Source organism: Hirundo rustica, chromosome Z, assembly GCF_015227805.2.
Source record: "Hirundo rustica isolate bHirRus1 chromosome Z, bHirRus1.pri.v3, whole genome shotgun sequence".
Classification (NCBI taxonomy): Eukaryota; Metazoa; Chordata; class Aves; order Passeriformes; family Hirundinidae; genus Hirundo; species Hirundo rustica.
Genome location: NC_053488.1, coordinates 4,485,884 through 4,512,242, shown reverse-complemented (window position 1 = coordinate 4,512,242; position 26,359 = coordinate 4,485,884). Strand labels below are relative to the sequence as shown.

Here is a 26,359-nt window from a genome sequence, read left to right as displayed (position 1 = left end):
TGTGCTGCATAAACCACTGCCTGCCCAAATACCAAAGTAGTTTAAGTGTTCAATGATTAACACAGTTATAAAACAATAGTTAGACAAATGCTTGAACTGTAAGGGACATACACTATATCCCACATAACTAATGTAGGTAATTTAAGTTTTGGATTGAGATTTTCAAAAACTTTAAGCACCAGCTTACTACTGGCCTTCAAGCTGAAGATAAAATATTGATTTCAAGGAAATACAACCAGAGAAGTTAAGTATTTTAAAAAACTAAACCTTTTAGAACTAACTTACAAGTTAGGAAGGATTAGAACTCAATTTAAACAACATGACCTACATTAGTCCATTTTTCTTTTTGCCCCAAATGTATTAGAAATACTTTGGAACATTATTTAATTTTAATAAACACTATTACTTTCTATTTTATTCTACAGATTATTTCACAAATGTAAATATCTTAGTTAACTCCTAGAACAACAATCCTTAAAATAATTATTTATCAGATAAAGTTTGCCAAGGCATAGATGTGCCTAAATTTGATTTATGCCCACAAGACCCTCTACTGCACCAATCTCAATGAACTGCAGGGCTCTGTGTATAATCCTCAACAGTATAAGGACTAGGGTAGATGACTCCCTGCCAGATACAGCTACAGAAGATGTTATGGATGTCTGTCATTACTCATCAGCCAGAGACTACTTTCTCCATAGTTCTCCTGCCAGGAAGAACTGTATGAAGATTTCCTAATCTGCTTTCACTTCTCATCCAGGCACATCCAGAACACAGCTACAACCACTAGCACAACAGTTAAGCGTCCTCTGCCCTTCTCTGCTGACTCCAACACAAGACTAAAGCTATCAAAACAGAATATCTTAAGAAAGCACCATTTCTTTTCAGAATATTCCAGTAATATATCTCTTTCTAGAATTTATTCTTAAATGTGTTACCACCCACACAGTGGTTTCACTTGCCAATACTACTGACTGATTGTGTAAGTCAGGATGAGAAAATTATGATGAATTCTGTAAGCCAGATTTGCTGAAACCTTAACCTTTAAGGAACATGAATTTGTAGTGAAAGACTAAGTTCTACCTAAAATCTTAAGTGTTACAAAGCTATGTTGATTGTTGCTAAAAGAACATTACTTAAGCCAAGAAATAATGCCAGTTTTTCAGAATTCTCCTACTGATGAGTGTAATCTTCCTTATTGTTCTTCAATCTGCATGATCAAACACAGAAGAAAGACACTAGAAAGACATAATCATGAACAAAGAAGCGAGGACTATGTTTGGAATACACATACTTAGTTAAATGTAAGTGAACACACTTGCTTTCTCAGGTGTGTAGGAGGAGAAAAGTGTCACATTAAGAAGAAAATTAAGATGTTGGAATAAAGATACCCAGTAGGTAGACTGAAAAGAACTATGAAACTTTTTTGCAAAGAAAAAGGGTTTCAAGGAAGACTGCCAGTGTCCTACCAACACTAATATCCTGTGGCCCCAAATTCCCATGCAACGTGCTGTCTCACTCCACATCCCATATGCCACACATCATCCTTTTTCTTGCCATATCCCCACTTTCAGGATCTCAGCTTAATTCATGTCTCAGTCCTGTCATTTTTATCCATCTCCCCTTGGATTATGCCTTCACATCTCCTAACAGAATCATGCCTTCCTACAGGAAACAAGTTCCTCAGAGCAAAGCTCTGCAATTCCTTTGTACATAGCCCAATCAACTTCCATGGAAAGAAGAAATCCATTCCTATTCATTGTGCAGGCTCAGCTTGTCTCACAGTTGCTGCAACAACCTCCATTTAATCTCCCAGCCTTACCAGCTGAAAAAAAAGGATTACACTTTACATGGTAAGCAATTATTCAGTAAGAAGGCGATTTAAAAAAGGCAGGGGCAAGATAGAATTTTCCCAGTGTCTTGCACTCCCTCTTCTTTCTTGCTCTCTAGTTTGAAAGCCTTATATATCGCCTTCTCAGTTGTGTAACACTTCTAAGACAGTATACTGCTTTATAAAATTCTATCATTTATGCATCAAAGCACATCCCCTTGCAACAGCTGAAAAACAACACCAGAACATCCAGAAACATGGCAAACACAATCTCTACCATCAAATATTTTACCTGAGGAAGATGAGGATGCCAAAGAAGCTGAAGAGGAAGATTCAAGAGAAGTACTGAAGAGTGGATCCCATGCCAGGAAGTCACTGTTACTCTTTCTACATTAAGAGTTAAAATTGGAATAGAAATGAAAGATTTATGCATTCACAGAAATCACAAACTTCAGCAGTAGTTTGATAATGTAAAAATTATAATAATCACAGAATAGTTTGACTTCTAAGGGATCTTTAAAAATTCTGTTCCAATCACACTGACATCCACTAGACCAGGTTGTTCAAAGTTTCTTCCAGACTGAACACTTGAACCCTTCCAGAGACAGGGCATCCAGAACTTCTCTGGGCAACCTGTTTCCACATCTCACCAGACTTTGCAGTAAAGAATTTCTTCCATATATTTAATCTAAAACTACTCACAGTTTAAAGCCACTCCTCCTAGTCCTATCACTACATAAACCTTGTGAAAAGTCCCTCAATAATATGATAAAAACACTTGACAAATTAGTCTGTATTAGCATCTAAAAAGAAAATAATTAGTCGAAAGTTCAGGTCAAAGAACTCATTTACACACAAGGAGACTATCTTAGCCAACACCTTGGTGAACATTCGTTTGTGGACATACTCCATAATGCCAGTTAAATAACTAATTTTTGAGACCTGTATCTTCAAATTCGTTTATTTCAGCCTATACACACATAAACAATGTATGCAGATCAGTGTAAATTTGGGGTTTGCAATCCTTAACACTTTACCAACGGAACACTCTTGGACAGAAACTAAATCTATCTTATTTTAAAACTGTGTAGCTATGTAATTAAAAATATCAATTGAGATTGATCACAATAAATCAAATGTATTAGAAGGGGCACACAAATGGAAATATCCATTGATACACTTAGTCTTATGATGCAATAGAGATACAACTTAAAATAGGACTCAGCTGTTATTTCCAATGAGTTTCCAAGTATTAGAAAAATAAGAACAAATTCCTGCAAAACAGCATTTGATAGAATTTGAAATTTGAACTTACTCAGTAGTTGGAGCAGAAAGTTTTGATTTTGTTAACTCTTCACCTAAGAAAAAGATACAGTATTATCACTAAAAGTCTGAATTTTAAAATAAAAACTTCATTTAATTATAAAAAGATAGTTAATACTAATTTTGGCAGTTCAAAACAAATTACTAATAAAATGGAAAAAGAAAATGTATTTCTGAATTGAAGTTATCAGAAAAACTTATTTCTGATAACTTAAGTTTATAAGTTCCTGAAATATGAGAAGACTACATAGACCAATGCACTTCATAAGGAAGTGTTGTTTACTTGAAACTTCCTCCTTGAATTAAAGAGTTTACATCTATACTTTAGATGTATACTTTATATATATATATATATAAAGTATATATAGATATACACTTTACATCTTCAGCAAATCTGGCCTGGTTTCCCACTGACAAAAAAACCCCAAAACAAACCCTGAAAAACAGAAGGTAATGCTCTGTCCTCTATGTAGGTATTTTATCATACACACGGTGTGTTTTGCTGGTATGTGGATCATACTAAACTTGAGCAGGTGCAAGGGTTTCAGGAGCTTGCACAGCAGTTTTTTCCATGGGGTAACCCCTTTGGCATCTGGATGTATTCCTCATTACTGTCAGATATAGGTTCATCTGGTCCCCACAACAGGAAACAACCAAGTACGTAGATAAGGAAGAGTTATATAAAACTAACAAGAGAAACATTTTGTTCAATTTGAAGTACAGATATTTAAGAAGTTTATGTCTCCAACAATTAAAAAATAGATTTGTTTTCATTCTATGTTAGAAAACTAACAGACTAAAAGATTCACACTTACTGGAGGAATTTTGATTCATTTGTGCCTGAAACAGGAAAAAAAATTAGGAATAAGTTCTTCTACTGTGAAATAAACCACTTAATAGTCCCAGAATTCTTATTTCCACTCAAAATTCTACGAGATATTTTGGTTTCAGTGCCAGGCAAAAGCATCATGAGTTTGTAGAAGACCTTGGAACACGAGCCTGGACAGAGGACCCAGCACACATCTTCCATACCAGTATGAAAATGCAGGAATCAATACTACAGAGCTGACAAAGGGGACAGAATTTTTAGATTTCTTTTCTGTCTGGGACAGAAAATTAAACAGCTTAGGTATCTATCACACAGTACAGATGAAACACAACATTCCTCATGTTTTCCCAACAGGTCACCTCAGGTACTACACTTACTTAGTTTTAACTACAAATGCAAATAAAAAGCCATTCTCTACTTACAGGACTGTGCCTCTGCTTTCAAAATGTGGTGAGGGAAAAAAGAGAAAAATTATTTTAATACATTATGCGCACTATTTTCCTTGAAATCAGAACCAGTCTTATTCTGAACTGAATACTGTACTAGCATACCCTAATATTACTTATTATCTGGTGGTATAAAGGATTAGTCCATAAATTGGCAGGATACATCAATAAAACTGCACTGCAAATGTTACATGTATCCTCATTATATGACCTGCTTTAAAAGGCTTGTATGTTATTGAAAACTAATTAGTAAATTATGTTAAAAGCCATGCTCAGCTAACTCTAAGATGTAATTAAATGTCTTGTGGTGGCAAGAGCACAAAGACAAGAATTAAGCACTCAAAAGACTCATAGGAAAGTTTAAATATGAGAAAAGTACTTAATGTTCTATTGCAATATAAGAGTGCAATCTAAATATATTGGAATATAAAGTGTACCAAAAATAAGCACACAAGAAAGTTATTGAACCTAAAATAAATTCTGAACACTATCATATATGCTTACACTACAGTTTCTTTACCACTTTTCTACACATTAAAAATACAAGGAATAAAAAACTTACAGATATTGCTGGAGACAGAGTGATGTTCCCTATGGATACTTTTAATTCATCCAAAGAAGGCATAGTGTATTGAGAGCTATTATTTGGCTGAACAGGTTTTATTTCCACATGGAACCTTCTGGGTTCATCATCTTCAGAGTCAGAATCACTGGATGAATAGAAATGGTTCTCTTTGGTATGTTTTTCTCAGTTAAGGTGGAAATACCTCAAAGTCATCTGCTTAATTTACTTCATAATTTTGCTCCACAAAATGCTCATATTAAGTGACCTCTTTGTGCACTTACATACATCCACAGCCCAAAATTCACAAATCAGAGTTAAAATTTAGGAGTTTATTCCATTTATCTTCAAAATGATGATTCTGCTCAGAAACACATGATATCGTATAACTGAAAAATTGCATATTTGAAGTCATAAGGTTAAATTTAAAATTCTAAAGCAGCAACACTTCTGCATGTAAAACTACAATTTGCAAGACTCCAACATGGATTCTAACAGATATACGAAAAACGTAGAAATCTTTTAAACCAAATAAAGAAAAGCCTAGGTTCTTTAATGAGCAGTGAAATGCCCACGGTAACTGTACCTAACATAAACAGTGAAGGAAAGAGCAGGACCCATCATTACTTGCCCCTTTTACAGTGTGGCACTGAAAATTTTGCAAGAAAGGAAGCCAGCTAAACAGAAGGCTGCACAGTTAACTGAACAATGTCAGCTGCTTAAGGTACTGTCATCTTCAGATAAGGAAGCACAATGACATCTCAGCCCTCAAAATAAGGAAAATAATCAGCTCTTTATATGCAAAGGAGCTGCAATGAAGAAAAGCTCTGAAAGGCCCAAGCTAAGTCTTAAAAACTGCCTTTGTTTTGGCAAGAAAAATGTGAAAAATCTCCCTCTACAAAAACACAAAAGTTTTATACCACCTGGAAGAAGTGTACATATTCTCTAAGCCACTTCTGTTATTTTCACCTGAAAATGTGACAGACATTTTGCATTAAATTCCTTCAAACTGTCCCCTAACAAAGTTTTAAACCTGAACCCTAAAGACATTCCAAATCCCCTTTATCTGAAAGGATCTGAAAGTTGTGGTGAGGAAAAAGACAGATATCTTAATCTTACGCCTATCTTTTCCTCCAAATTGAAGCATTTATAGAAAAGGCTTAAAAGACAAGTAATTCTAATTTCATCAAAAGATTTCTTGTCTTGAAAGTTATCACTGACCTTCAAGATTAATTTCCTACATATAAGACAGTTTTTGTAAAGTGTTTTGCCAATACAGATTTAAGTCAGACTTATTAAGATTGACTACCATTGTAATAAAACAATGTCCTCCAACACATTATCTCATGAGTTCCAATTAACAGAATAAATTTTTAGAGGCTACTAAGGGAGGAAAAGGGAAAGGGAGTTGATAAGTTCCTGAAGCTGGTCAAGATTTTCAGAAGTTGAAGTACTATCTCTTCACATATTGCAAATCATGGGTTTTTTTCACTGATTGCATGTATTTTCTCTTGTTTCAAAACAAAAAGAGATAATGAAAAAAAAAAAAGGATGCCCAGATGAATCATTCATCATAAGCATGAATGTTGTTCACTTATCTCTCACTTTCAAAAATACATGCAAAGCATGAAATAATTCTCCTCTTAGAACTGGATAAAATTCTGTCACTTTTATATCAATTTTGTAAATAGGACATAACATCAACTGCTTTTGTTGTTACAGGACTCTTCTTGTGGGCATTTGAGGCATATTCTGTGAAGCTGATGAAAACAAAAAAGTTATGATGATGAACTGGCCACTGTAATGAGTTGTTAACTGCTTAAAAGAATTTGCAATCTAAGATACTGTTACAAACTAAATTCACCTTTTATCTGCAGTACCCAGAAAATTCAGTGAATACATTTCCAAAAATTAGCTATCTTGCTAACATACTAGGCTTGCTTAGATCTATGGTAACTCTTCCCAGCTCTTAAGTAGAACTTTCCTCTGTGGTGGTAGGGAAAAAAGTGGACAAGAATTTTCCTCCAAAGCAACAGGGGAATGGCAGAGAAAAATCTTGAGCCTACATAAAGGTGACTCAGAACAAAATCTATTCTGTATTTGAAAGCTATTATTAAAAAAAGACAGCAAAAGCTAAAAGCACCAACTGGAAATGGCATGTGGTGTAGTGACTTCATTAAGTAACAGAACTTCTATTTCTACGCTGCTGTAGTGCTACAAAAAAATGGGAGGGTGCAGGTATAGAAGCGATAACCATTCAATATGCTTTAAAAAGTTTGCAAACTTTACTTTATAAATTCTGAGAACTTTTCAAGGAGATAGATTTGCATGGAATTTGTATCTGCATTGGATGTGGCTATTTTTTTGCCTTTTGTTTTTACTGTCCTTTTAAAGTTCCCAAGAGATCTGATCTAATCAAATCTTTAACACTTGCAAACACACATCCAAGAAAAAATTTGGTTCATTTCACGAAAGCTATGAATGTAAGAATACAAGGTTGCAGCATAGGCATAAATGTCGTTCATCTTCCTTAACTCTTTAGTCAATACTTCCTCTCTCAAAAGAATTGTAATAACATCAAATAACTTGGCACAATAGTAGTAAAAAGGATATCCTGTGTTGCTTCTGGTTTAATGCTGTATCCTTCATCATCTACATCAGGAAAGTTCTAAAAACAACAACAAAAATTATGCTATTGATAAATAACTAAAAAAACATGTAATTCTTACATCAGACTGAATTTAACATCATTGACAAAATTAAAACAACTCATGAAAGTGATTTTTATTCAACATATTACAGTTATCTGAAGTTTTGATCTGACATTCAGAACTTGTGTGACAAGATACCTCAGCACAAAATGTTACAAAAGAAGCTCTAATGTCCTGTGAAAACTGGCAAGTTTAAAAAGCATCTGGTTTTAATAATCAATCACTAATCAATTACCAATTGATTAATTATTAATCAATTACTCTATGAAATAGGACAGAAATCAACATTACTTTAGCTTTAGTACTGAGTTAAATTAGGCTACAATTCCCTTGCTCCAGAAAAGTTTCCCAATTTTTACTGCTCTCAGCTAAGACACAAGACATTCTGATGGTGCAAAGGTAAAACCTTTCCTAAGTACTAGTCAGTATTTAAGTATGCAAGCCAAAGCACACCTTGCAAATTCCACTCCCTCTAGAACAGGCAGAATGCCTGCACTGTTACTTCAGAAAAGAATATCCACATCACAGGTGCTCAAAATTTTGTTCCCCAGTTTTCCTTTACACATCTCCAACAATACTATTCTGAATCTTCAAAGCCAATAAGCATCTGAGAACTTAAGACAAGTCCTGTTTATCTGTTCTTGCAGGCAATTAAACAGAAATTGAAAAGAAAGATGTTAAAATAACTTAGAATGCTCAGCTAAGCATATAGTTTCATTAAAAACTTGGGGCAGAGAGGAATGTGTCTCCAAGATAATGTAAATTTTAAAAATTCACAAAACCCCCACATCATGTATGTTACATACACAGGATAAACATGGATACATAGATACTTTCCCCACTCAGAACCAAATAATCCACTCACAACTTTGTGTGCATAGGCAGTGTACGTGAACTGCCTAATGTCCCAGTAAGTTTATCACTAAAAACTACAAACAAGGTGCCTTCAAAATGCAGCGATTTCAGCAGTTACTAATATATTATAAAAATTAAAATACATATATATATATAAAAGTGACTTATTACAGTGTAGCATCAGTTTATTCTATCAGAAAGCAGGTAGTGGGAGGCAGTTTGACCAACAGACATGTATGCACAGTATGGCCAAAATGTAATCTGTTAGAAGTCACAAGATACAACAAAATTACTTATGCTGGTGATTTCAAGTGGACAAGAAAGGAACCTCATGACTTCAGATAAAATTTGAAGCCAAGTTTAAAGAGACTATCTCTGAATAGCTTTTGAAGTACAAAACACAAATATTAAAATTATTAAAATGTAGTTATTCTTCTGTATCTTTTACAGTTATCAAAAATGGGATGCCCAATAATTCACTAAGAAAGAGTCTCCTCTCTACCGCTCCCTAAATTTAGCACTTCTGAAATAAATGGAATTCACACATAGTTCAAACAATCTGCTAAGGAAAGTATAAGAAATACAGTCCTGTACAGATGTAAGACTGTACCAAATAAAACTAAGGCAAAAAAACAACATTCAAGCTCTCTAACCTTAAAATACAGACCATATAGATGCAATTTCTTGAAATATTTGCAAGATTTAGACTTCACTGCTATTTGATAAATAAATAAATACGTACAACAAAAAAGTAATAAGAGTACAATCACACGGTCCAATACTTTAGCTCTACTTGCTCAAATCAGAGTTCTTAGCTACGCTTGACCTCTAGCTGACCTTGTTTATATACCAAAAACCACTAATGAAACTTGACATCAAAGTAAACAGAACAAAACCGTATAGGTACAGGGTAAGTATATTTTCTTGTAACACTACAAATTTTGAATTCTCAAATTAATTTAGTTGTCACACCAGGTAACTTTTCACAGATCAAGATAATTCATGGTTAAGATGAATTGAAAATCAACAAAAACCTTTAAATGTACAACATTTGATTTTTCTTACAACTGGGCCATATATGTAAAGGATACTATTACTATGTTGACACAGCATGCACAACATACGAGGCAAAATTGACTATTTTGATATAAAATTGTGAGAGAACTTAAGTTTGAAGTTATTTTCATAGTATTATTTTTAATTTACTGAAAAATCTCAAGGATGAAGAAAGCACTAAAATCTTAAAGTATTTAACTTTCTTTTGTAATATTTTCACGATAATTATTTCTCATTTTGTTAATATACTTGAAACAGTTGGTCCTCAGAAATAACCCTTTAGCATGCAGTCTGTTTTTACTTCTTGTACATAACAGAGATAGATACTTTACAGCTCAAGTTCTAAATGCAGGAGAAGAAAATTCCTTCCTTCTCTTTCAGCTAGTCTATGTTACCACTTCTTTTCAAACACTATAGAGAAAACTTAATTTGTATTTTTTCCCTACATCTAAAATTTAAATACATGTAATTTCAAACATCTGACTCTAAAGAGCATAGAGATACCTAAATAAATTGCTTTTTATTTCCAGCCTTATCAGTAATTCAGATTGATCCTGTGCCAATTTACAATCATTGTTAACACCTGCTTTAATTAACTAGATATCAAATTTATATTATTGTGTAAACCAGCATAAAAAATGGGTGTAAGAGAAACTTGATATAGCTTTGTATAGACATAGGCAAATTGTGTCACACACAAACAAAATGGTGTGTCACAATTTTACAAGTTAAGTAATAATTTCAAAATACTGTTCTCAATATTCTGAATGGTTGAACTGGTGAATGTTCTGAATGAACTGAAATACCAACATTTCATTTGCAAATCTACATTTAATAACAGTGGTAGGTGGTAGATAATGCAACAACCTGAGAGATACACATACTCACGAATCTGATGTTAATGAAGGCATTTACATCTACTTGACTAATTTTCACTCCCTTTTCCACACTCCTACAATTACCAAACTACATATTATGTCATGGATAACAGTATTGGATAACTGTATACTATGTCATGGATAACAATCTTAAATATCAAGCACACAACACAGACAAGACCTAATTTGCCTACCATGCTGATCAGAGGTTAAGTTCACAACCTACATGTATGCATGTATAATTTTTCAACTTCAACACACAGGATGATGACCTTTGCAAACTTTGGCCTTTGGGAAATGTTATTATTAATCCAACAGGGATGGAGATCTGCTTTAGTCCCCTACACTAATGTGTAGTGGTCCTCGCAGTCAAAAAACTCCCAACAACCTCATTATACATGTAAATTGAACTCTGCAGAAGCAACTAGAGTGGTGAACTTCCAGGAGGCCTTTCTGAGATTCTGTTAAGCAATTAAACATTTATCTATAAAAGCCACAGTTTTCCCCGTATTTGCAGATGTAATGCATTAATGGAGATTTTATATAGCTTTAAACATATGCCAAAAACTTAGGTTGTATACCTTTGTCTTTGCCTCAGCATATTCTACAAAACTTCTAGGTTTAATAATTTTTCAAAGAAATAAAACATAAGCTCTTGATAAATAAATTTTCCTGTATAAGAAGCTTGAGGACCTAGCATTCTATCAACAAAACACATTTTTCAGTTTTGGTGAATTATTTAAGCTTCCTTGCTCTATCCCATCTGTCATCCAAAGGCAATTGAAGAAGCCACACCATTACCATGTCATTTGTGGCTCTGGGCTACATACAAAGGACAGCGGAGGAACATATGGAGCACTGCAGTCTAGCTACTTCATTTGGCCCTTTCCCCTGCAACACTAGTGCTGCTGACAGGCTGGTCATCAGTCAAGAAGCAAAGAACCTTCACTGTGCTCCAGTTTGATTTCTTTGTATTTTCTCTTCTCCTGAGATAACTAGTGTGGTTATGAGAGCTCTCTATCAAGTGTTCCTGAGGGTATGCTTGGAGATGCAGTACAGCTGGACAGCTCACTCTTATTTGTATTCTTCCAGAACTCAACTGGCTTCCTGTAATCCAGATGGGGACTCTAAGTAAGCAGCTGAAGCTCATAGGCTGGAACGAGAGAACAAAAAGCCTCTCCACTTTTGACATATTTGAGATGTAAACTTGACTCTGGCATATCCTTAGGTTAAGACAGAGGCATAATATTGGCCTCCTCTCCTTAGGGTGCCTATTAACCCAAAAGACACAGAAGAAGAGAGTAGACAGTTTCTCTTATTGTTAGAAATGCAGAAAGAAAGAAAAGCAGGTATTCAAAGTGCCCCTGTCTTATGCTGTGATAGAAAGCCTTGTCCTCAATAGCAGCTATTCAAAATACGTCAGAACAAAATGCTGAAAATGCAAATAAGGAAAAATACTTGAATTTCACTAAATAATAAGTTACACTTGTGTTCCACTTCTCAGAATTTGATGGTTCCAAATTCAACCTGTCCCCAACAATAAAAATGGTCTATAATTCTATATAACAGCAATTATACTACAATCACATGTGAAGAGGTTAATGAAAACTTTTGGACACCTTGATATGTGTTTGCATTTCAGTTTCCCCTGAAAAAAAACCTTTCAGCATTATGTTCTGTACATCTGTGACTCCCTTCTTAATTACTTTTGAACTTACTGGACAATTGCAAATGGATTTGACAGAAAGAACAGAGAACTCAAAGATAATTACATTATTACAGTCTTCATGAAAATAGGCAGTGAAGAAGAAGAAGGAGATCGGCAAGCATCCCGACCAAGGGAAGGGTTGCAATCCCAATTCAGATCTTATTGGACACAAATGGAATCTTGTAAATGTTTCCCAGGAATAAAAGTCTCTTTTAGACCTCGTATCTTCCTAGAGAACATCTCAAACTCAATGGAAACAAGACACTTCAGCCTTTAGAAAAATGTTCTAAAGCAAAACACCCATACAGGGTAAGCTACTATCCCTTCCCAGTGCATACACTTTCTACTACAAACTTTCCACTTTTCCTAATGGTCAAGGTTTAGCTAAACTGAAGTTACACTATAGGTTGATATATAAAAAACTGAGGAATTTTAAATCTCATGAGATACTCTCACCTATATTTAAACAGAGAGGGCTTATTGAAGTGGTCAACCTTTTTAACAAATACCAGTTCACAGCTGCCTACTCATTGGCACATGGAAACCTCTTATAGCAGTTACAAAATAATACTCACAGGAATTAATATTATTAACTTATTTTCAGCATACATAATCTGACAGCTACAAAAAGGATGAGCATAAGCAGATCTGTCTTACCACAGGTAAATTTGAGAGCATCCATTTTGGGACAAAAGACATTTGACCCATCCCACCCATTTTATTTTTGGAAACAGAGAATACAAGTTTGATAGACTGCACTACACATTTTGGACTAGTGAAAAGACTTTGATGGTATTGATTACACAGTACGTTCAAAGTTCCACAATAGCACAGAGAACTGGTAGATAATGTTTAGAAATCAGTTCTTACTACATCCTTAACTTGAAAATTTGCAATCTTTTTACAAAAGCCACCTTTTAAAAAATTATTACATTCATCATATATATGCCAGACAGGTTTTCTGCGGTGACCAAAACTGACAAAAGAGTAACTGGGACATCTTAAGTTGAATTTTCTGAGGTCTGTTCCTCAGTATTTCCTAGCAATGAAGCACGAATTATAATTGCTTTAATTTTTTTTTTCTTAATAATAGTTTTTGAAGTTCAGTTTCTTGAAATGCATAATTTATTGCAAATGTCCATACAAAACAAATCTTCCTAGAGATGATAGAGATTGTTCAAAGTATTTAGATCAGGTTTGAAAAATTAAACAGAAAGGAAATTAAACAGAAAGGTAATCCAGAAGCAAAAGCCAAGAAAAATTAAAAAGAACTGAAATGAGACCTTTCAGAAGAAGACTCCAACCCTAAAATATAAAAGCACTTTGGATTGCTTAAGGGGTGAAATGGATCTCTTATAATTTTTTCACTAGAATTACAGTAATGGCTTGTCTTATTGGAGCATTCTATCACTATACAGAATACTACTGGTTGCTTGTAAAGAGCAAGCAGAAATCATAGACCAAATTTTAAATTCCAAATACAGTCATAAAATGTTGACCAGGCAAAAAAAACCCCAACAGTATCAACTAGTAACCTACATGATCATACGGTGTGCCTCATGTAGCCAGAAAGAATGCCAAACCAATTTATATTTGAATTTTTTGAACTAATTGTTTTCCAAAAACATGGAGACCAAAATAAGCAAGGAAGATAAATATTGCAAGTCAAATCCAGTTGTGGTTCGCTCCAATGACTCAACCTGAACTGTCAAATGATTTTACTTCCATGAGAAGCCTGATAATTGTAAGGATATTTCTATAGTTACTTTCTTTTAAATGTAAAGAAATTTGCTGTAAGCCAAGATGATTGTACAGTATTAAATAACTGTCTTGTCAAGAATTACCCATCTGTTCTTACACATATAGTTCTGTTATGTGGCAAAACTTACTTTTCCCCATTTAGAAGGACAGTTCTACTAGATGCTTCAAATCAAATTTCTCAAAGCAAGTTTTATTTTTAGGTACTAAAACCTCCTAGTTACCAAATAAAAATAAGAAAATCCACAAAATAAGTGAACTTGAAAACTTAAATTGTGTAATATAATTGGCACCTAAATGAATGAACTGAAAACAAATCAGTCTATAGAAAATCACTTAGATTACTTGGTAAATTTTCCCCAAATATAGCTATAGGGAGTTACAAGCTTTGTTATATATTCATTCAAGAGAACACACATGTTTGCATAAAAAGAAAATACTAAATTAAGGAAATAAAAATCATTAATACATTTAATTTAATTTGAAATGGTCACTTACCTGAATTGACTAAAAAAAATTGCAAGACATATTATGGATCTAACTAACAGTAATGAAAACTAGATCATTAATAAAATGCATCTAGAAATGCTGCATCTAAAGCCATATTTTAAACAATATATTCCTACACTCTATTGCCAGTGGTAAAGCAGAACTCAATTAAAATTAGAAGGATTTCTCAAGAGAAACAGTAGTAAGCAGAGGAATATCACAATGCAAAGTTGAGCCCACAATAAAATACACCTTTTTCTTTCTTAGAACCTATTAGCCATGGAATTAAAACTATTAGCTGAAAAATAAGGTAACATATATTTGCAGTGAGAACACCTTGCTTCAAACCTAAAATTGTTAGGAAACAAAAATGTATTACTGACACTTGTTTGTAAATACTGCTGAAGATCATGTACGGCACAAAATTAACACTTAAGAGTATGCCATGAAAATACTAAATCCTCTGTCAGATAAATTATGTATTGGAGGAACTGCATGTAAGTTAAGTTTCATCACATTGTAGGTTTGATAGTATTAGCATATGCATCTATTTTGGAAATAAGTCTACTTACAACTGAGTCTGCATCTGGACACTCCCTATTAAAAAAAATAAAGAAAATTTACAATTACAAAATGCACAACTTATTTTATTCACACATTTTTTTCCTTCAATATTTTCAATAAATTTAAAACAGTGCATTTCACCCTTTTGCCTCTAAGACTCTTGAATTTTTTACTTTAAATAATCCACATTTTACTGAATGAGATTTAAATAACAGCTGATTTTTTATGCTCAAAACACTGGAGAAGAAAGACTCAGAAGAAATGATGAAAAAATCAAACTCACATATAAGTGAAAAGAATTAAAAACAATAACAAAAAAGTCAAGGAAATTGAGGACTACCACACTGTGTCCTGGATGAATATACTTTAAGTTTCGGGTCTTCATGGTTGATGTGTGCAATAAATAGAAGTCACCAATCCTAATGAAATAGTCTACATGCAAGTGCAAAATGTTTTGGACAAAAACCAGCTCACAAAGAAACTATGATTTTCTTCAGAGGAATTCAGATCTTCCTCTTTTAGAGTTTCATTCTTAGTTCGTGTTTGTCAAGCAGAGTGGCAGTCAAGTACTTGAAGATGCTGAACAAAATAACTAAGTACTCTCCTAAAAGGCACTTAAAACACCAAAATAAAGTTACCTGCAGAGAGGCAGTGGTTGCAAGAACATTATTCACACATGTCAAACTTTTCCACTACAATTTTGATTTGAGCAGTAGCACTTAAAATAATGAATGACACTGATTCCCTCTGATGTCTTCAGAAAGCAGAAGCAATTACATTTACAGAATGTGGGAATACTTGAGTAGCCTACCAGTCCCCTCTAATTTGCACCCTGACAAATAGTGATGGTGTAACTGAACAAGAGTGTTTTTAATATCATTAATCTGAACATCCTAAACATGTATTTATAGAAAAATGAACATGGAAAAAAAAAGAAGTATTACAATCTAAACCATCTCTGAAAATATAAATAGCTTAAGACAAAAAATTAGTTTTTACTACAGTGCATTAAAAACAGGTTAAAAAGCTTGCTAACATGGAAGCATTAACACAAAATTCTGCACGGTATCTTAAGGAAATGACAGTGAGATGAAGGATTCCATCTTCTCTGAAAGTCCTCACACAAAAGAGAACATATGTGACTGAAATTCTACTTGTTTTACATCTTTCATAGCAATAGAACTGTTCTGAAAAATATTTTACTGCTTGAAAAAATGTATATTCTTCCCTTGAGACATGCGGTTTCAAGAAGTGTCTGTATGCAAACAGACAGCCTGAGGTACATAGAAATTGAGAAATGTGAAATATGAGGCAAATGTATTAATACAATTCAGGCCATAATGAAGGCTTCCAAAATTAGTCAGCCAAGAGATCTCAAACAGAAACAGATCTCAAACAAATCTAGTATCATTCAGAGGAGTACTAACAACATCTCTCAGGATCTGTTCTACAGATGCAATGGGAACATAGCAGTTTAAAAATGTTTGTGGTGATGCAAGAAGTGTTTTGTTAGGTTTTTATAAGAAGTTTATGTTATGGTTCATTTCACTGTATCCCCAATTCTGTATCCCTTTTGTGTTTGCTGTATATAAGGTGTTTTGTGTCAGTCCTCCCACCCCCCACCTATCTGTGTCCATCCCCTCTGCCCCCCCTCTCTGGGGCAGCCTGTCTCTCCAGGAGCCCTCCCAGGTCGCAAAATCTCAAGGAGAGGGCTTCAGGTGATGGGCCCCCTGGGGGGAATTCCTTTCCTCTGGAGGTGGTTGGTCAGAGGCTTGGGGGTGGGCACACCTTGTTACCCCCTGAATCCCCTGATTTGTTGTCTTGTTGTAACTCTCCCTGAACCCCTCCCCCACTTATAAGGTAGAGGAGGGAGATTCAAATCCTCTCTGCTCTTGGTCTCTGGCCTCTCAGGCCTGAGGTTTGGACCAGCTGCGGACTTCCCACAGCTGGCCTGAATAAACATCTTTTAACCCGCTGAGAGACAGCCTTTTCTTCTGCTGCCGTTGCTGTCACGACACTATTGGGTCCAGCTGCCGAGAAGCCGATCCAGCAGGTAATAGCCTGCGTGCCCATCCGAACTGGGAACTTCTGTGGCTGAGCAGACCCGAGATAGCCGGAGGTCAGCTCCCGCCCGGTGCAGGGACAGAACCAGCCACAAATGTTGGTGAGGTAGAAAATGAGGACATCAGGCTGCAGACTAAGGCACTTTTAAATCACTAGACTTATGATCATTCTTTTAAAATTAAAGAACTGTGCATGCTTCTGCTATAAAGTAGTATTTCAGAAAATGGAGATTTTATCAGGGAATTTAAGGATTGTAGATAAAAACTGAAACAACCAAATCATGCAAACCAGTGGTTAGAAGTGAAATCCTCGGGTAAACTATAGCAATATGTAACAGAATGCACCCTGTGTGGTATTTCCCTGAATTAAAACCATGACTAGACACACCACCGGTTCAGGCATCAACGGTTTAAAAACTGTCTTGACAAACTGAAAAGTCAACTAACCGTAAGAGTGTTTCTAGATGTGGAAAGCCTGCCCTACACAAACTAAATAAACTTACAGACTAATAAAACACAAGACCAAGGCAGAACTTCTCCGTGCAAAGAAGTTTCTGATGACAGTTTTATAATTTCCAGTCCGTAACAGGATCATCAGCTGAAGATTAAATCAGACAAAATACAGACTAGCAATCTGTATCTCTAAAGGGATCATAAAAGAAGTATTAGAATATATTGTGTAAACACATAATGAATCCTGTTATTTGTGATATTCTAGTTCATTTAGTAGCAATGCAAGAATCTCTGTAAAAGCCTACGGCACATACGACATAGGAGATTGATATTATGCCATTATACATTTTTCTTTCTGATCTCAAAATCTAGTCACTTTTGTATAGAGTGTGTGAATATAGAAACAAAATACTATTAACACCTGTTGTTCTTAGGTCATGAATTTTTCAGAAGTATGTTAAAAAAACCAACACTGGTAAAATAAAAAGTAATTTTTAAAAGTATGTATGCAGATGTTGCTTCTGGGAACATTTCTATATTGTCAAGTTTGTAAAACTTTAAGCCATCTTCTTGAGAAAAATATATGTAGAAATAATAAAAAAACCACACTGACCATAAATACTAATATAGACACTGTGACTAATTCACCTCAGAACTGTTATTCAAACTCACTTTTTGCAGATATTTAGCTCCTGGGAGACTGAGCACATGTAAAGAATATGGCAAAAGGTGTATTTTGGATATCAGTCCTGAGCTAGAATTATGGTCTTTGAGAAGGGAGCATGCTCATGATACACTGCAATTTCTGTCCATCGACAGTATATGCCGAAGTTCTTTTAACAGAAGAAAAATTGAAGAAAAATTCTGCAAACACAGCCATCCAGTACTTTTACCACGTACAGACATATTTTATTAGGATTAATGTGAATTACATTATCTACAACACTGAAATGGAGAAGAATGGAAAACTACTTACCTATGCACAGGAAACAATGAAACATGAATTGACTACTATGAATACACTAACGTTATTTTTTTGTTATTTATGTTAAAATCCTTGGTCACAAAAATTGTAAATAACTGATGTTTTTGTATTCATCACATTCCTTTGAACTGCTCTTATAAACACTTTTTTTGTTGTTGTTTAAATATTGGCCAATTTTTGTCCCCATTACTAATTTTCATACAAGAAAAGGCTTCAGGGTGGAAATATACTTACACAGATTCAGTATCTTTTTCTTTTTTCATTATTCCTGATAAACCAAAAGGCTTCCTTTTCCGTGGTTTTATTCCTATGGAACAAACACTTTTAATTTATAGATCAAAGACATAAATGCATATTTAGCAATGTCAAACACTGATGCTTATGAATGCCAACGTTTCAAATGCTGCCACAGGTATGCAGTGCAGATAGGTATGGAGCCAAACTAAGGGAATATTATTCCAACTTGCTTTAAGTAAAATACCAGTTTAAAAAAAAGGAATCAAAATAGGGTTCAACACATTAGTAACAAAATCCTTAAAAAAATGATTTGGATCTCCAGGCTGGGCATACAGACTGTGTTTTTTTAATGGACAGTTTTGAGGAAGAGGACTTTGCTTGCAAAAACTCAACAGGAGCTGTTGCTCCAGGTGATCCTGAATAGCCATGGATGAGAAACTGGATGTTGCCTTCCCCAGCTACTGCAGTTCAAGACCCTGTCATTGTTTCCCTGTGTGTTTCCAGGAGTTGCAAGCTCCTGTCTTTTCTCAAAAGTAGGATCTTGGCCCTGTTGAAAATAGGACTATTTCTTGGCTTTCCAGCTGATGTGAGTTCATGATTTCCCAGCTCATAATTTCTTCAAGACTGGTTTGCACAGGGTCTGGAATTACTCTCCTCCCTTTTTGTTTCTTCCCTGCTTTTAGCACTGGATATATACAGCTACAGTACTGAAAAAAAGTTTGCTTTCATTCCGATTTAACGTAATAAAACTAAAATCCACTTAAATATTCCCTCAGACTTACTGCCACATCTGCTTCTTCACAATGTTTGCTGAGGCAAAGCAGACTGCCAAACAAAATGACTAAGTGCAAGCATCTGATCCAACTAGTCTACAAATTGGTTTTGATGCATGATACTACTGACAGCATGCTTTTGAGCAGCGGTAGAAACAATTTGGTTTACAAAACTAAATCACTGTCAATTCAAGCACTTTATTACATTTACCTTTACAAAAATACATTACACAGCACATAAGGAACCTCTCCACTCCTAGAAGTTTTTGATAACTGCAAATATTTCAAATCAGATAGCTGTAGAGTCAGTAATATATACTAAGGCACATAATTTGCTCTGAGATAATTTTTAAATGTCTGGGCTTTATTTTTTTCTCTGTGCCTTATGCAGCCTAAAACAATGAAGTATGAGAGTAATTTCTGAAAGTGGATCTTCTCTGCCTCAGTTAGAAGATATTTTAAGTCTCAGCTGAAGTCCTGGCAACTTAAAAGCTTTTGGATGCTATAGTTAAACTGTTGACTCCTCAGTCCCACAAGTAAAGACACAGCTTATGGACAGAAAGCAGTTCTTAATCACTTAAAACAACCTCCTAAGCAAAATAAGCTGCACCAACAAAGAAAGACTTCATAACCATAACACTACATTAGGCTTAGTTTAACTGACACAGTAACAATGGGAAGAGCCCAGGCCATGTTTTGACACTTGCAAATTAAGCTACAACACATTCAAAAGTGAATCAAATCTAAGCTTCTGCAAAGACAAAGCCTTAGCCAAAGTACACTTGTAAGAAGCACTCAAATTATCTGACCTTTATGCATTAGTCTTACAAAAGTTTTATACGTGTTATTGTCACTGAAGTTTGTTTCTCAAAAGGAAAACAGCATTTTAGTCTACTGGGGCACTTTAAAGTTACACACTGAGAACCCTTTGCTTCACAGTTCATGTCTTTATCCACAACATTCTCATGTGAATAAGTATGCTATGGCAACTCACCTTCGGCTACAGTGGATGTGTTACATTCTTCAAATTCAATAGGGCCTTAAAGAAACAACAATGAAGATAAACATTAGGTCAAATACCATCTATTTTAATGACAAGTAATATTTCCTGAAAATATGAGATAATCTAATTACAAACATTGTAATCAGTAACTGAAAGGCCCAATTACTTTGCCAGAGGCCAAGGATACTGCAAAATCATACATGTAAAGCATTTTTTTACTCTTTCATACTGAAAAATTAAAATACTAGTCATCATCTAACTACAATTCAATTGCCTATATCTAATTGGTGCCCTCATTCAAAATTGCATCTATAATGTAGCATCAGTGTAAGGTCTTAAATTTATTTTCTTTTAATGAACAAGAGTTGTATAAGTAAAAATGAAAAAGGAGAAGTTATAGCCCTAATTTTGAAAGTCACATTTTTGCTAACTCTGCATTGCTAGTTCTAGTGTTTCCTCTCCATAGCCAACTGCCTACACAGTTACAAGTGTCATGAAGTGTCATGTAAAACCTTAAACACAGCAATAAAGAAGATATTTTTTTCCAAAAACTCATTAAGATTCAACAGGACTAAAAAAACAAACAAGCAAAAACAAAACAAAAAAACCAAACCAAAACAAAACAAAAAAAACCCCAAAAACAAACAAACAAAAAAAACCCCACCCAAACAAAACCCCCACAAACAAACAAAAAATCCCACAAAACCGACACTTTGGATCTAAAGAAATTTCCCACATCATATTTGCCACAAATTAGCAGTCAGTTGATGTTGCACATTGATGCCCTACGCCTCATTTATTCAATTTGGCCAGGTCTAGAATTTATTTAATCTCACTGTGAGACATTTTAGTAAGCAAGGGTACAGAAAGCAGCATAATTTTCCATAGGACCTTGTTCAGGGAATGACAGAATCATACCAGCACTTGAGGAAGTGCAATGAAAACAGAAAGCACATGCAGGCAGGCAGGCACCTTTCTTACAGCCCATGTTGGACTACCTTGTAGCTGTACCCACAGAAGAAAAAGCTTAGCATGCTATCACTGTGCCACAGGGGTTGTTACTTATCTTTCTGCGAACATTTTGATAGCATGCACAGAAGGTTATACACAGATCCATTACAGATAAGACAGAGGGGAAATAACTTTTTTTTTTTTTTTTTTTTTTAAATTATGGTATGCTCAAAGTATTGATTTATATTTACTGTAAATAAGATAGAGTTTGCAAAATTTTCCCAATCAGTAAAAACAAACAGAAGGGTTTGTAAAACAGCAGGATATGAATTTTGGACTAGAAGCCATCAATTTCTCACTTATCATTATGTAATTGTTTGGTCTTCAAATGCTGCCCTTGAAATGAAGATTATTAAAAGACAAATCTCAAGTGGCAGTCTCAATAGCTCTTTAAAATTCAATTAGTAAAGGACTTCAAATGCAAGTCTAATTATTCAATATAGCAAGACAAGATGCAAATTCCTAACAGCTCTCTCAACCTGTTACACATCATAAACACATGTGCATTTTAAGCTGGTCTTCCAATCCTTTCTCCTTTGCTCTTCACTAAATCTACAGTAAAACAAAGTCAGCATGCTCCAAAATGAAGCAAACTCAGGTATCTTGCAAAACAAAAGGACAGGGAAAAAAAAAGTCCAGGAAAACTGATTTTTAGAACTGCACTTGTCTACATCTCCATACTGACTTCATCAACATTTTATTTTACAAAATTGAACTCTATCGTTCAAAGGATATTAAGGAAGACATTCATAAAAATGCCATAAAATGTAGAAACTGAAGAACACAACTGTTACTTCTTCAAAACTACACTTCAGACAACACATTTTTCATCACTTTGCTAATGATTCAACTACTTCTGTTTCTTGCTTCTATGCATATTCTCATTTTGGTAGGAAAAATTTTCAAAAAGCTAAAGCAACCACAAACTATCATCTGCAAAACAAAAGAAAGAAACCTGTAAACACTGAGACTTAAATATATTTTCAGAGGAATAAAATACTTGGGCTTTTTCAAAATTCCACTATTTCTTTACTCTTTCCAGTTACTAAGAGTGATCCCCTGAATTTTAAGACTTATGCACTAATTGTTAAAAGAAATAATGAAGGCTCAAGTATAGCTCATTTATATTTCATATCAGTATCTTAACTTCCACTTCTAAAATAAGCAGAAAGATTTTCTTTAACAAGACATCCAAATTCCTCTTTCCCTCCTTAATTTTTTTCCATTATGCTTGCCTAAAACACTTGCCTTTAAAGGTGAGGGTTTTTTTCCTTGTAAGAACCCTCCTTACTATAGAAACACACAGTTATCATGTGGACCAGTTAAAATTCAAAAACCTATTTTGGACAAATTTGTATAGAGCCCTTCTTCCCTAGTGTTGGGGGGTCTGGAATTTCAGAACTTCATGTCATTGGCTGTCTCTAATTAGCTTAGTTGGTTAGGGCATGGTGCTAATAACATTGAGGTTGTGGGTTCAGTCCCTATATAGGCTATTCACTAAAGAGTTGGACTTGATGATCCTTGCGAGTGCCTTCCTACTAGGAATATTCTGTGCATACAGTTTACCCTTATGAATGGAACAGAGTGAAATTTGTAACGGTTTTAAATTTTCTGACAAGTTTTGTTCTGTAACTTCAGACCTCCCAACACTTCTGCTTACTATATATCTGCATAAAGAGTACCATATTTTGCCTTGGGCACAGTATTTTTAAATCAAAGTAACCTTTCAGAAACAGACATTTCCTGTGGCACACTGTAGTGTACTAATCTAGAAAACAGGATAGGTGTGAGAAGCTTTCAGTAGCCTGCATAACAGCTTGAGTCTCCTGCAGGCAGATGTCTTCAAGTCCAAAGAGGTGATAATATGGTTGCCCAGCCAGAATTTTGTGTTTTCACCACACTGTCCTCTGCTAGAACCAGCTGCAGTCTCCTAGTCAGCCAGAAGGCCTTGGGCACGCATACTATTATGGGAGCGTAGTGTCAATAAGGAATTCAGATCATTCCTTAAGAACTTTTCCAACATTGCTCACTGTCTGTGTAAAACATGGGAAAAAAAGCAGCTTTACTAGCACTGCAAAAAAATCCCCCAAACATCTAAAAAAATCCCAACTCAGAAAGCTTTCTCCTCTGCAACACCTTAAGTTCTATCTTTCTAATTCCTTAGTCAGAAGTCAAGAAGTCAGTAGTTGCTACAGTCAAGAACTACCAGTGGAATGGCATTAATGGAGATTGCCAGACAAATGTAATATACAAAGAGAAGGCAAAACCTGCAAACTTACATCCTAGTATCTCAATAACTTCTGTAACAACTACAAAGGTGTTCTTAAGGTGGATGCATTACCTCTATGAGGCAAAAAGCTTTTAGAACAGACTTTTCCCCAATGATTGTAGTGTAGACAAAGGCTTAACACCAACAAGGACTTTGGCTCAAAATCTGGATGATTGCAATGGCTAAAATTTTTGATGCAAGTAAAGATTCACTGTCCATTGCAACATTCATAGAAAAGCAGTTGTTTTGCGTTTAAGAAGTAGTGCTGATGTTGGGGACTGAAGTAATTCCATGAAGCAGCCTCTAGATTCCATGCCACATGGTAGCCTAAGGCACTGAAAGAACCATCTAAATGTTGCCATACTGCAGAGCAGGTGATAATGCTGATAACGTTGCTATTTGGCAGTACCAAAATCAAAGCACTGAAATTTCCTTCACTCTTTTTGTCATAACAAGACAATTGAGATGAATTTAAATTGAGATTGAAGCCTATTCTCAAGCATTCATATTAACACAAAAACAAATTCTACAGCAGTACTTTAAAAAAATCAAAAAGACATTTAAAGACATTTTTCGGAGTAAATAAAAAGTTATAGCTGAGATCTAGTCCAATCCTTGCAAAGGTCTCTGATTTAATGTTCTGTTGCAACTTTCAAAAGTTTACTCTGCCTGCTGCTAAATTAATTCATATGCTGGCTTTAACATGTCAAATACCTCTACATTGTCTGGCATGTATTTGATACTGTGAACACACAGAATAGAAAAAAATTAATAAATGTAGTGTATAAATGAAATTTTAAAATTCTTTTGTACAATGAATTATTTCAATTTTAAAATTCTTTCTGCCTTTGTAACAGAAAGAGACATGAGTATCTAGTGGGATTTCAGTCACTTAAGAATATATACCTAGCTATCTGGAGAAATGAGAATTAATGAGAAATGTAGCATTCTACAAAAAAAGCAGGCATCAAAAATCAGTTAGCTCCTTTAACTGTACATAAAAATTCTCAGTAAGCACCACTGCAAGCTGCACTGAGTTTTTGAATGTTCACAGTATTCTACCAGATGGGACAAATAAGGACAAGAAGAAAAGGCAAATGGAGTACGGTTTCACAAACAGAGAGACAGACAGCTGCTAATTGACAGGAGACTAAAGCAATTACACCAGGATTGGGTCAGTTCTTCGGCTCTTAAAAAAAAAAAAAAAAAGGCAGCTTTGGTTTGCTGGAGTAATTTGTATAAATGCACAGAAGAAGTAATTTGTATAAACGGATAATTTTTATTTTAGTTACCCTCATACTTTAAAAGAAGTGACACTTGCATAAATTAAGCGCCAGTGAGTGAGTCTGCATCTCAGGATGCATATCCTGGACTACACATGTTCAGTAACTACATGTGACGTTTCCCTTGTTACAAGTGGCATGTTAGTATGTCAGCTTTCATGCCATTAAAGGCAGAGTATTTAGCTAGCATTAAGGAGATAATGTTCTTATTGACAGACAAATGAAGATGATGTAATGGCACTGTAGATGATATTACAGAATTTCCTACATATTTAGCTCACATCTATGGGAACAGTACTTTCAGAGTATATTCAAGGCAACTGCAGAAACTATCTTCATAACCACTATTTTATAGCTGCTACTTAAAAAAGGAAGACAAAATCTCTCTCCACAAAATCCTAGATACAGGTTTTCCAGTCTGTGTGTATAACTTGTAACATAAAATCTCTGCGAGGGGCGAAGGAGACGTTGGGAGAATGTTTTGCTAATGCCAAAACAACAAAATAATTTGCACTTTCCTCAGTCGAGGGGAAAAAAGAGATTTTACTGTTTGGACTCTTAAATAAACAAATCAAATGCTAAAGTCAACCAATATTACTAGTAACGAAAACATAATATTGTGTCATACCCTGAAAAAGTGCCCCCAGTAAGTATATCAATGAACTGGAAAATCCCACAGAGCTAAAAAGTTAAATCAAGAAGTCAACAAATCAAGTAAGAACTGCTTGCTTTACATTTGCATCTGCTTTTGAAAACTGTCTCCTTTCTAGCTCAAGGGAGCATGCATGACAGAAAGAAACATTATATTGGTATTAACTGCATGTAACTGGAAACACTCAGATGCTCAGAACATCCTCCAAAACTGCCTTTCCCTGCAACCTGAGGAATCAGTTTACACACATGCATGCATACATATAAACATTAACATATCTGTTTCAAGCAAAAATAGTTACAAATACAATAACAAACCATATTCTTGTTTTCAACAAAAATAAAAGTTTGTCTCTGAGTGTAAACCATGCATGAAAGGAGGACAATTTTTTTAAACTGCATATGCTTCACATGCTGCTTCAAATGGCAAAGCTTTGCGTGCCTGGCTCAGTGCCAGTTGACAGCTCAGCTGGATATCAATGCATATTCTGACCCCCCCTTGCAGTGTGTCACTTCTGAATTGTTTCCGCAGTAGAAAGTTTATTCAACCTCTCTCTCAAATTCAGTGGACCGACCATCATTCTGCTATTTAATCATAGCAGAACAGGTTATTTTTCTGAC

At 34.9% G+C, this 26,359-nt stretch overlaps 1 protein-coding gene across 2 annotated transcripts in view; it reads right to left on the bottom strand.

Moving 5' to 3' along the window:
* FCHO2 (FCH and mu domain containing endocytic adaptor 2) overlaps positions 1 to 26,359 on the bottom strand; it is an 84,151-nt gene that overhangs the window by 23,478 nt on the left and 34,314 nt on the right. The window contains exons 9-17 of one of the 2 annotated variants that reach the window (XM_040089663.2): positions 20,516 to 20,560; positions 18,746 to 18,818; positions 15,019 to 15,043; positions 7,605 to 7,659; positions 4,992 to 5,170; positions 4,406 to 4,417; positions 3,970 to 3,994; positions 3,147 to 3,189; positions 2,124 to 2,218 (exon numbers count right to left, since the gene is read on the bottom strand). In XM_040089663.2, coding sequence (XP_039945597.1) covers positions 2,124 to 2,218; positions 3,147 to 3,189; positions 3,970 to 3,994; positions 4,406 to 4,417; positions 4,992 to 5,170; positions 7,605 to 7,659; positions 15,019 to 15,043; positions 18,746 to 18,818; positions 20,516 to 20,560 — 552 coding nt within the window. The remainder of the gene's footprint in view (positions 1 to 2,123; positions 2,219 to 3,146; positions 3,190 to 3,969; positions 3,995 to 4,405; positions 4,418 to 4,991; positions 5,171 to 7,604; positions 7,660 to 15,018; positions 15,044 to 18,745; positions 18,819 to 20,515; positions 20,561 to 26,359) is intronic. The other variant, XM_058424044.1, reaches the window with a different exon arrangement.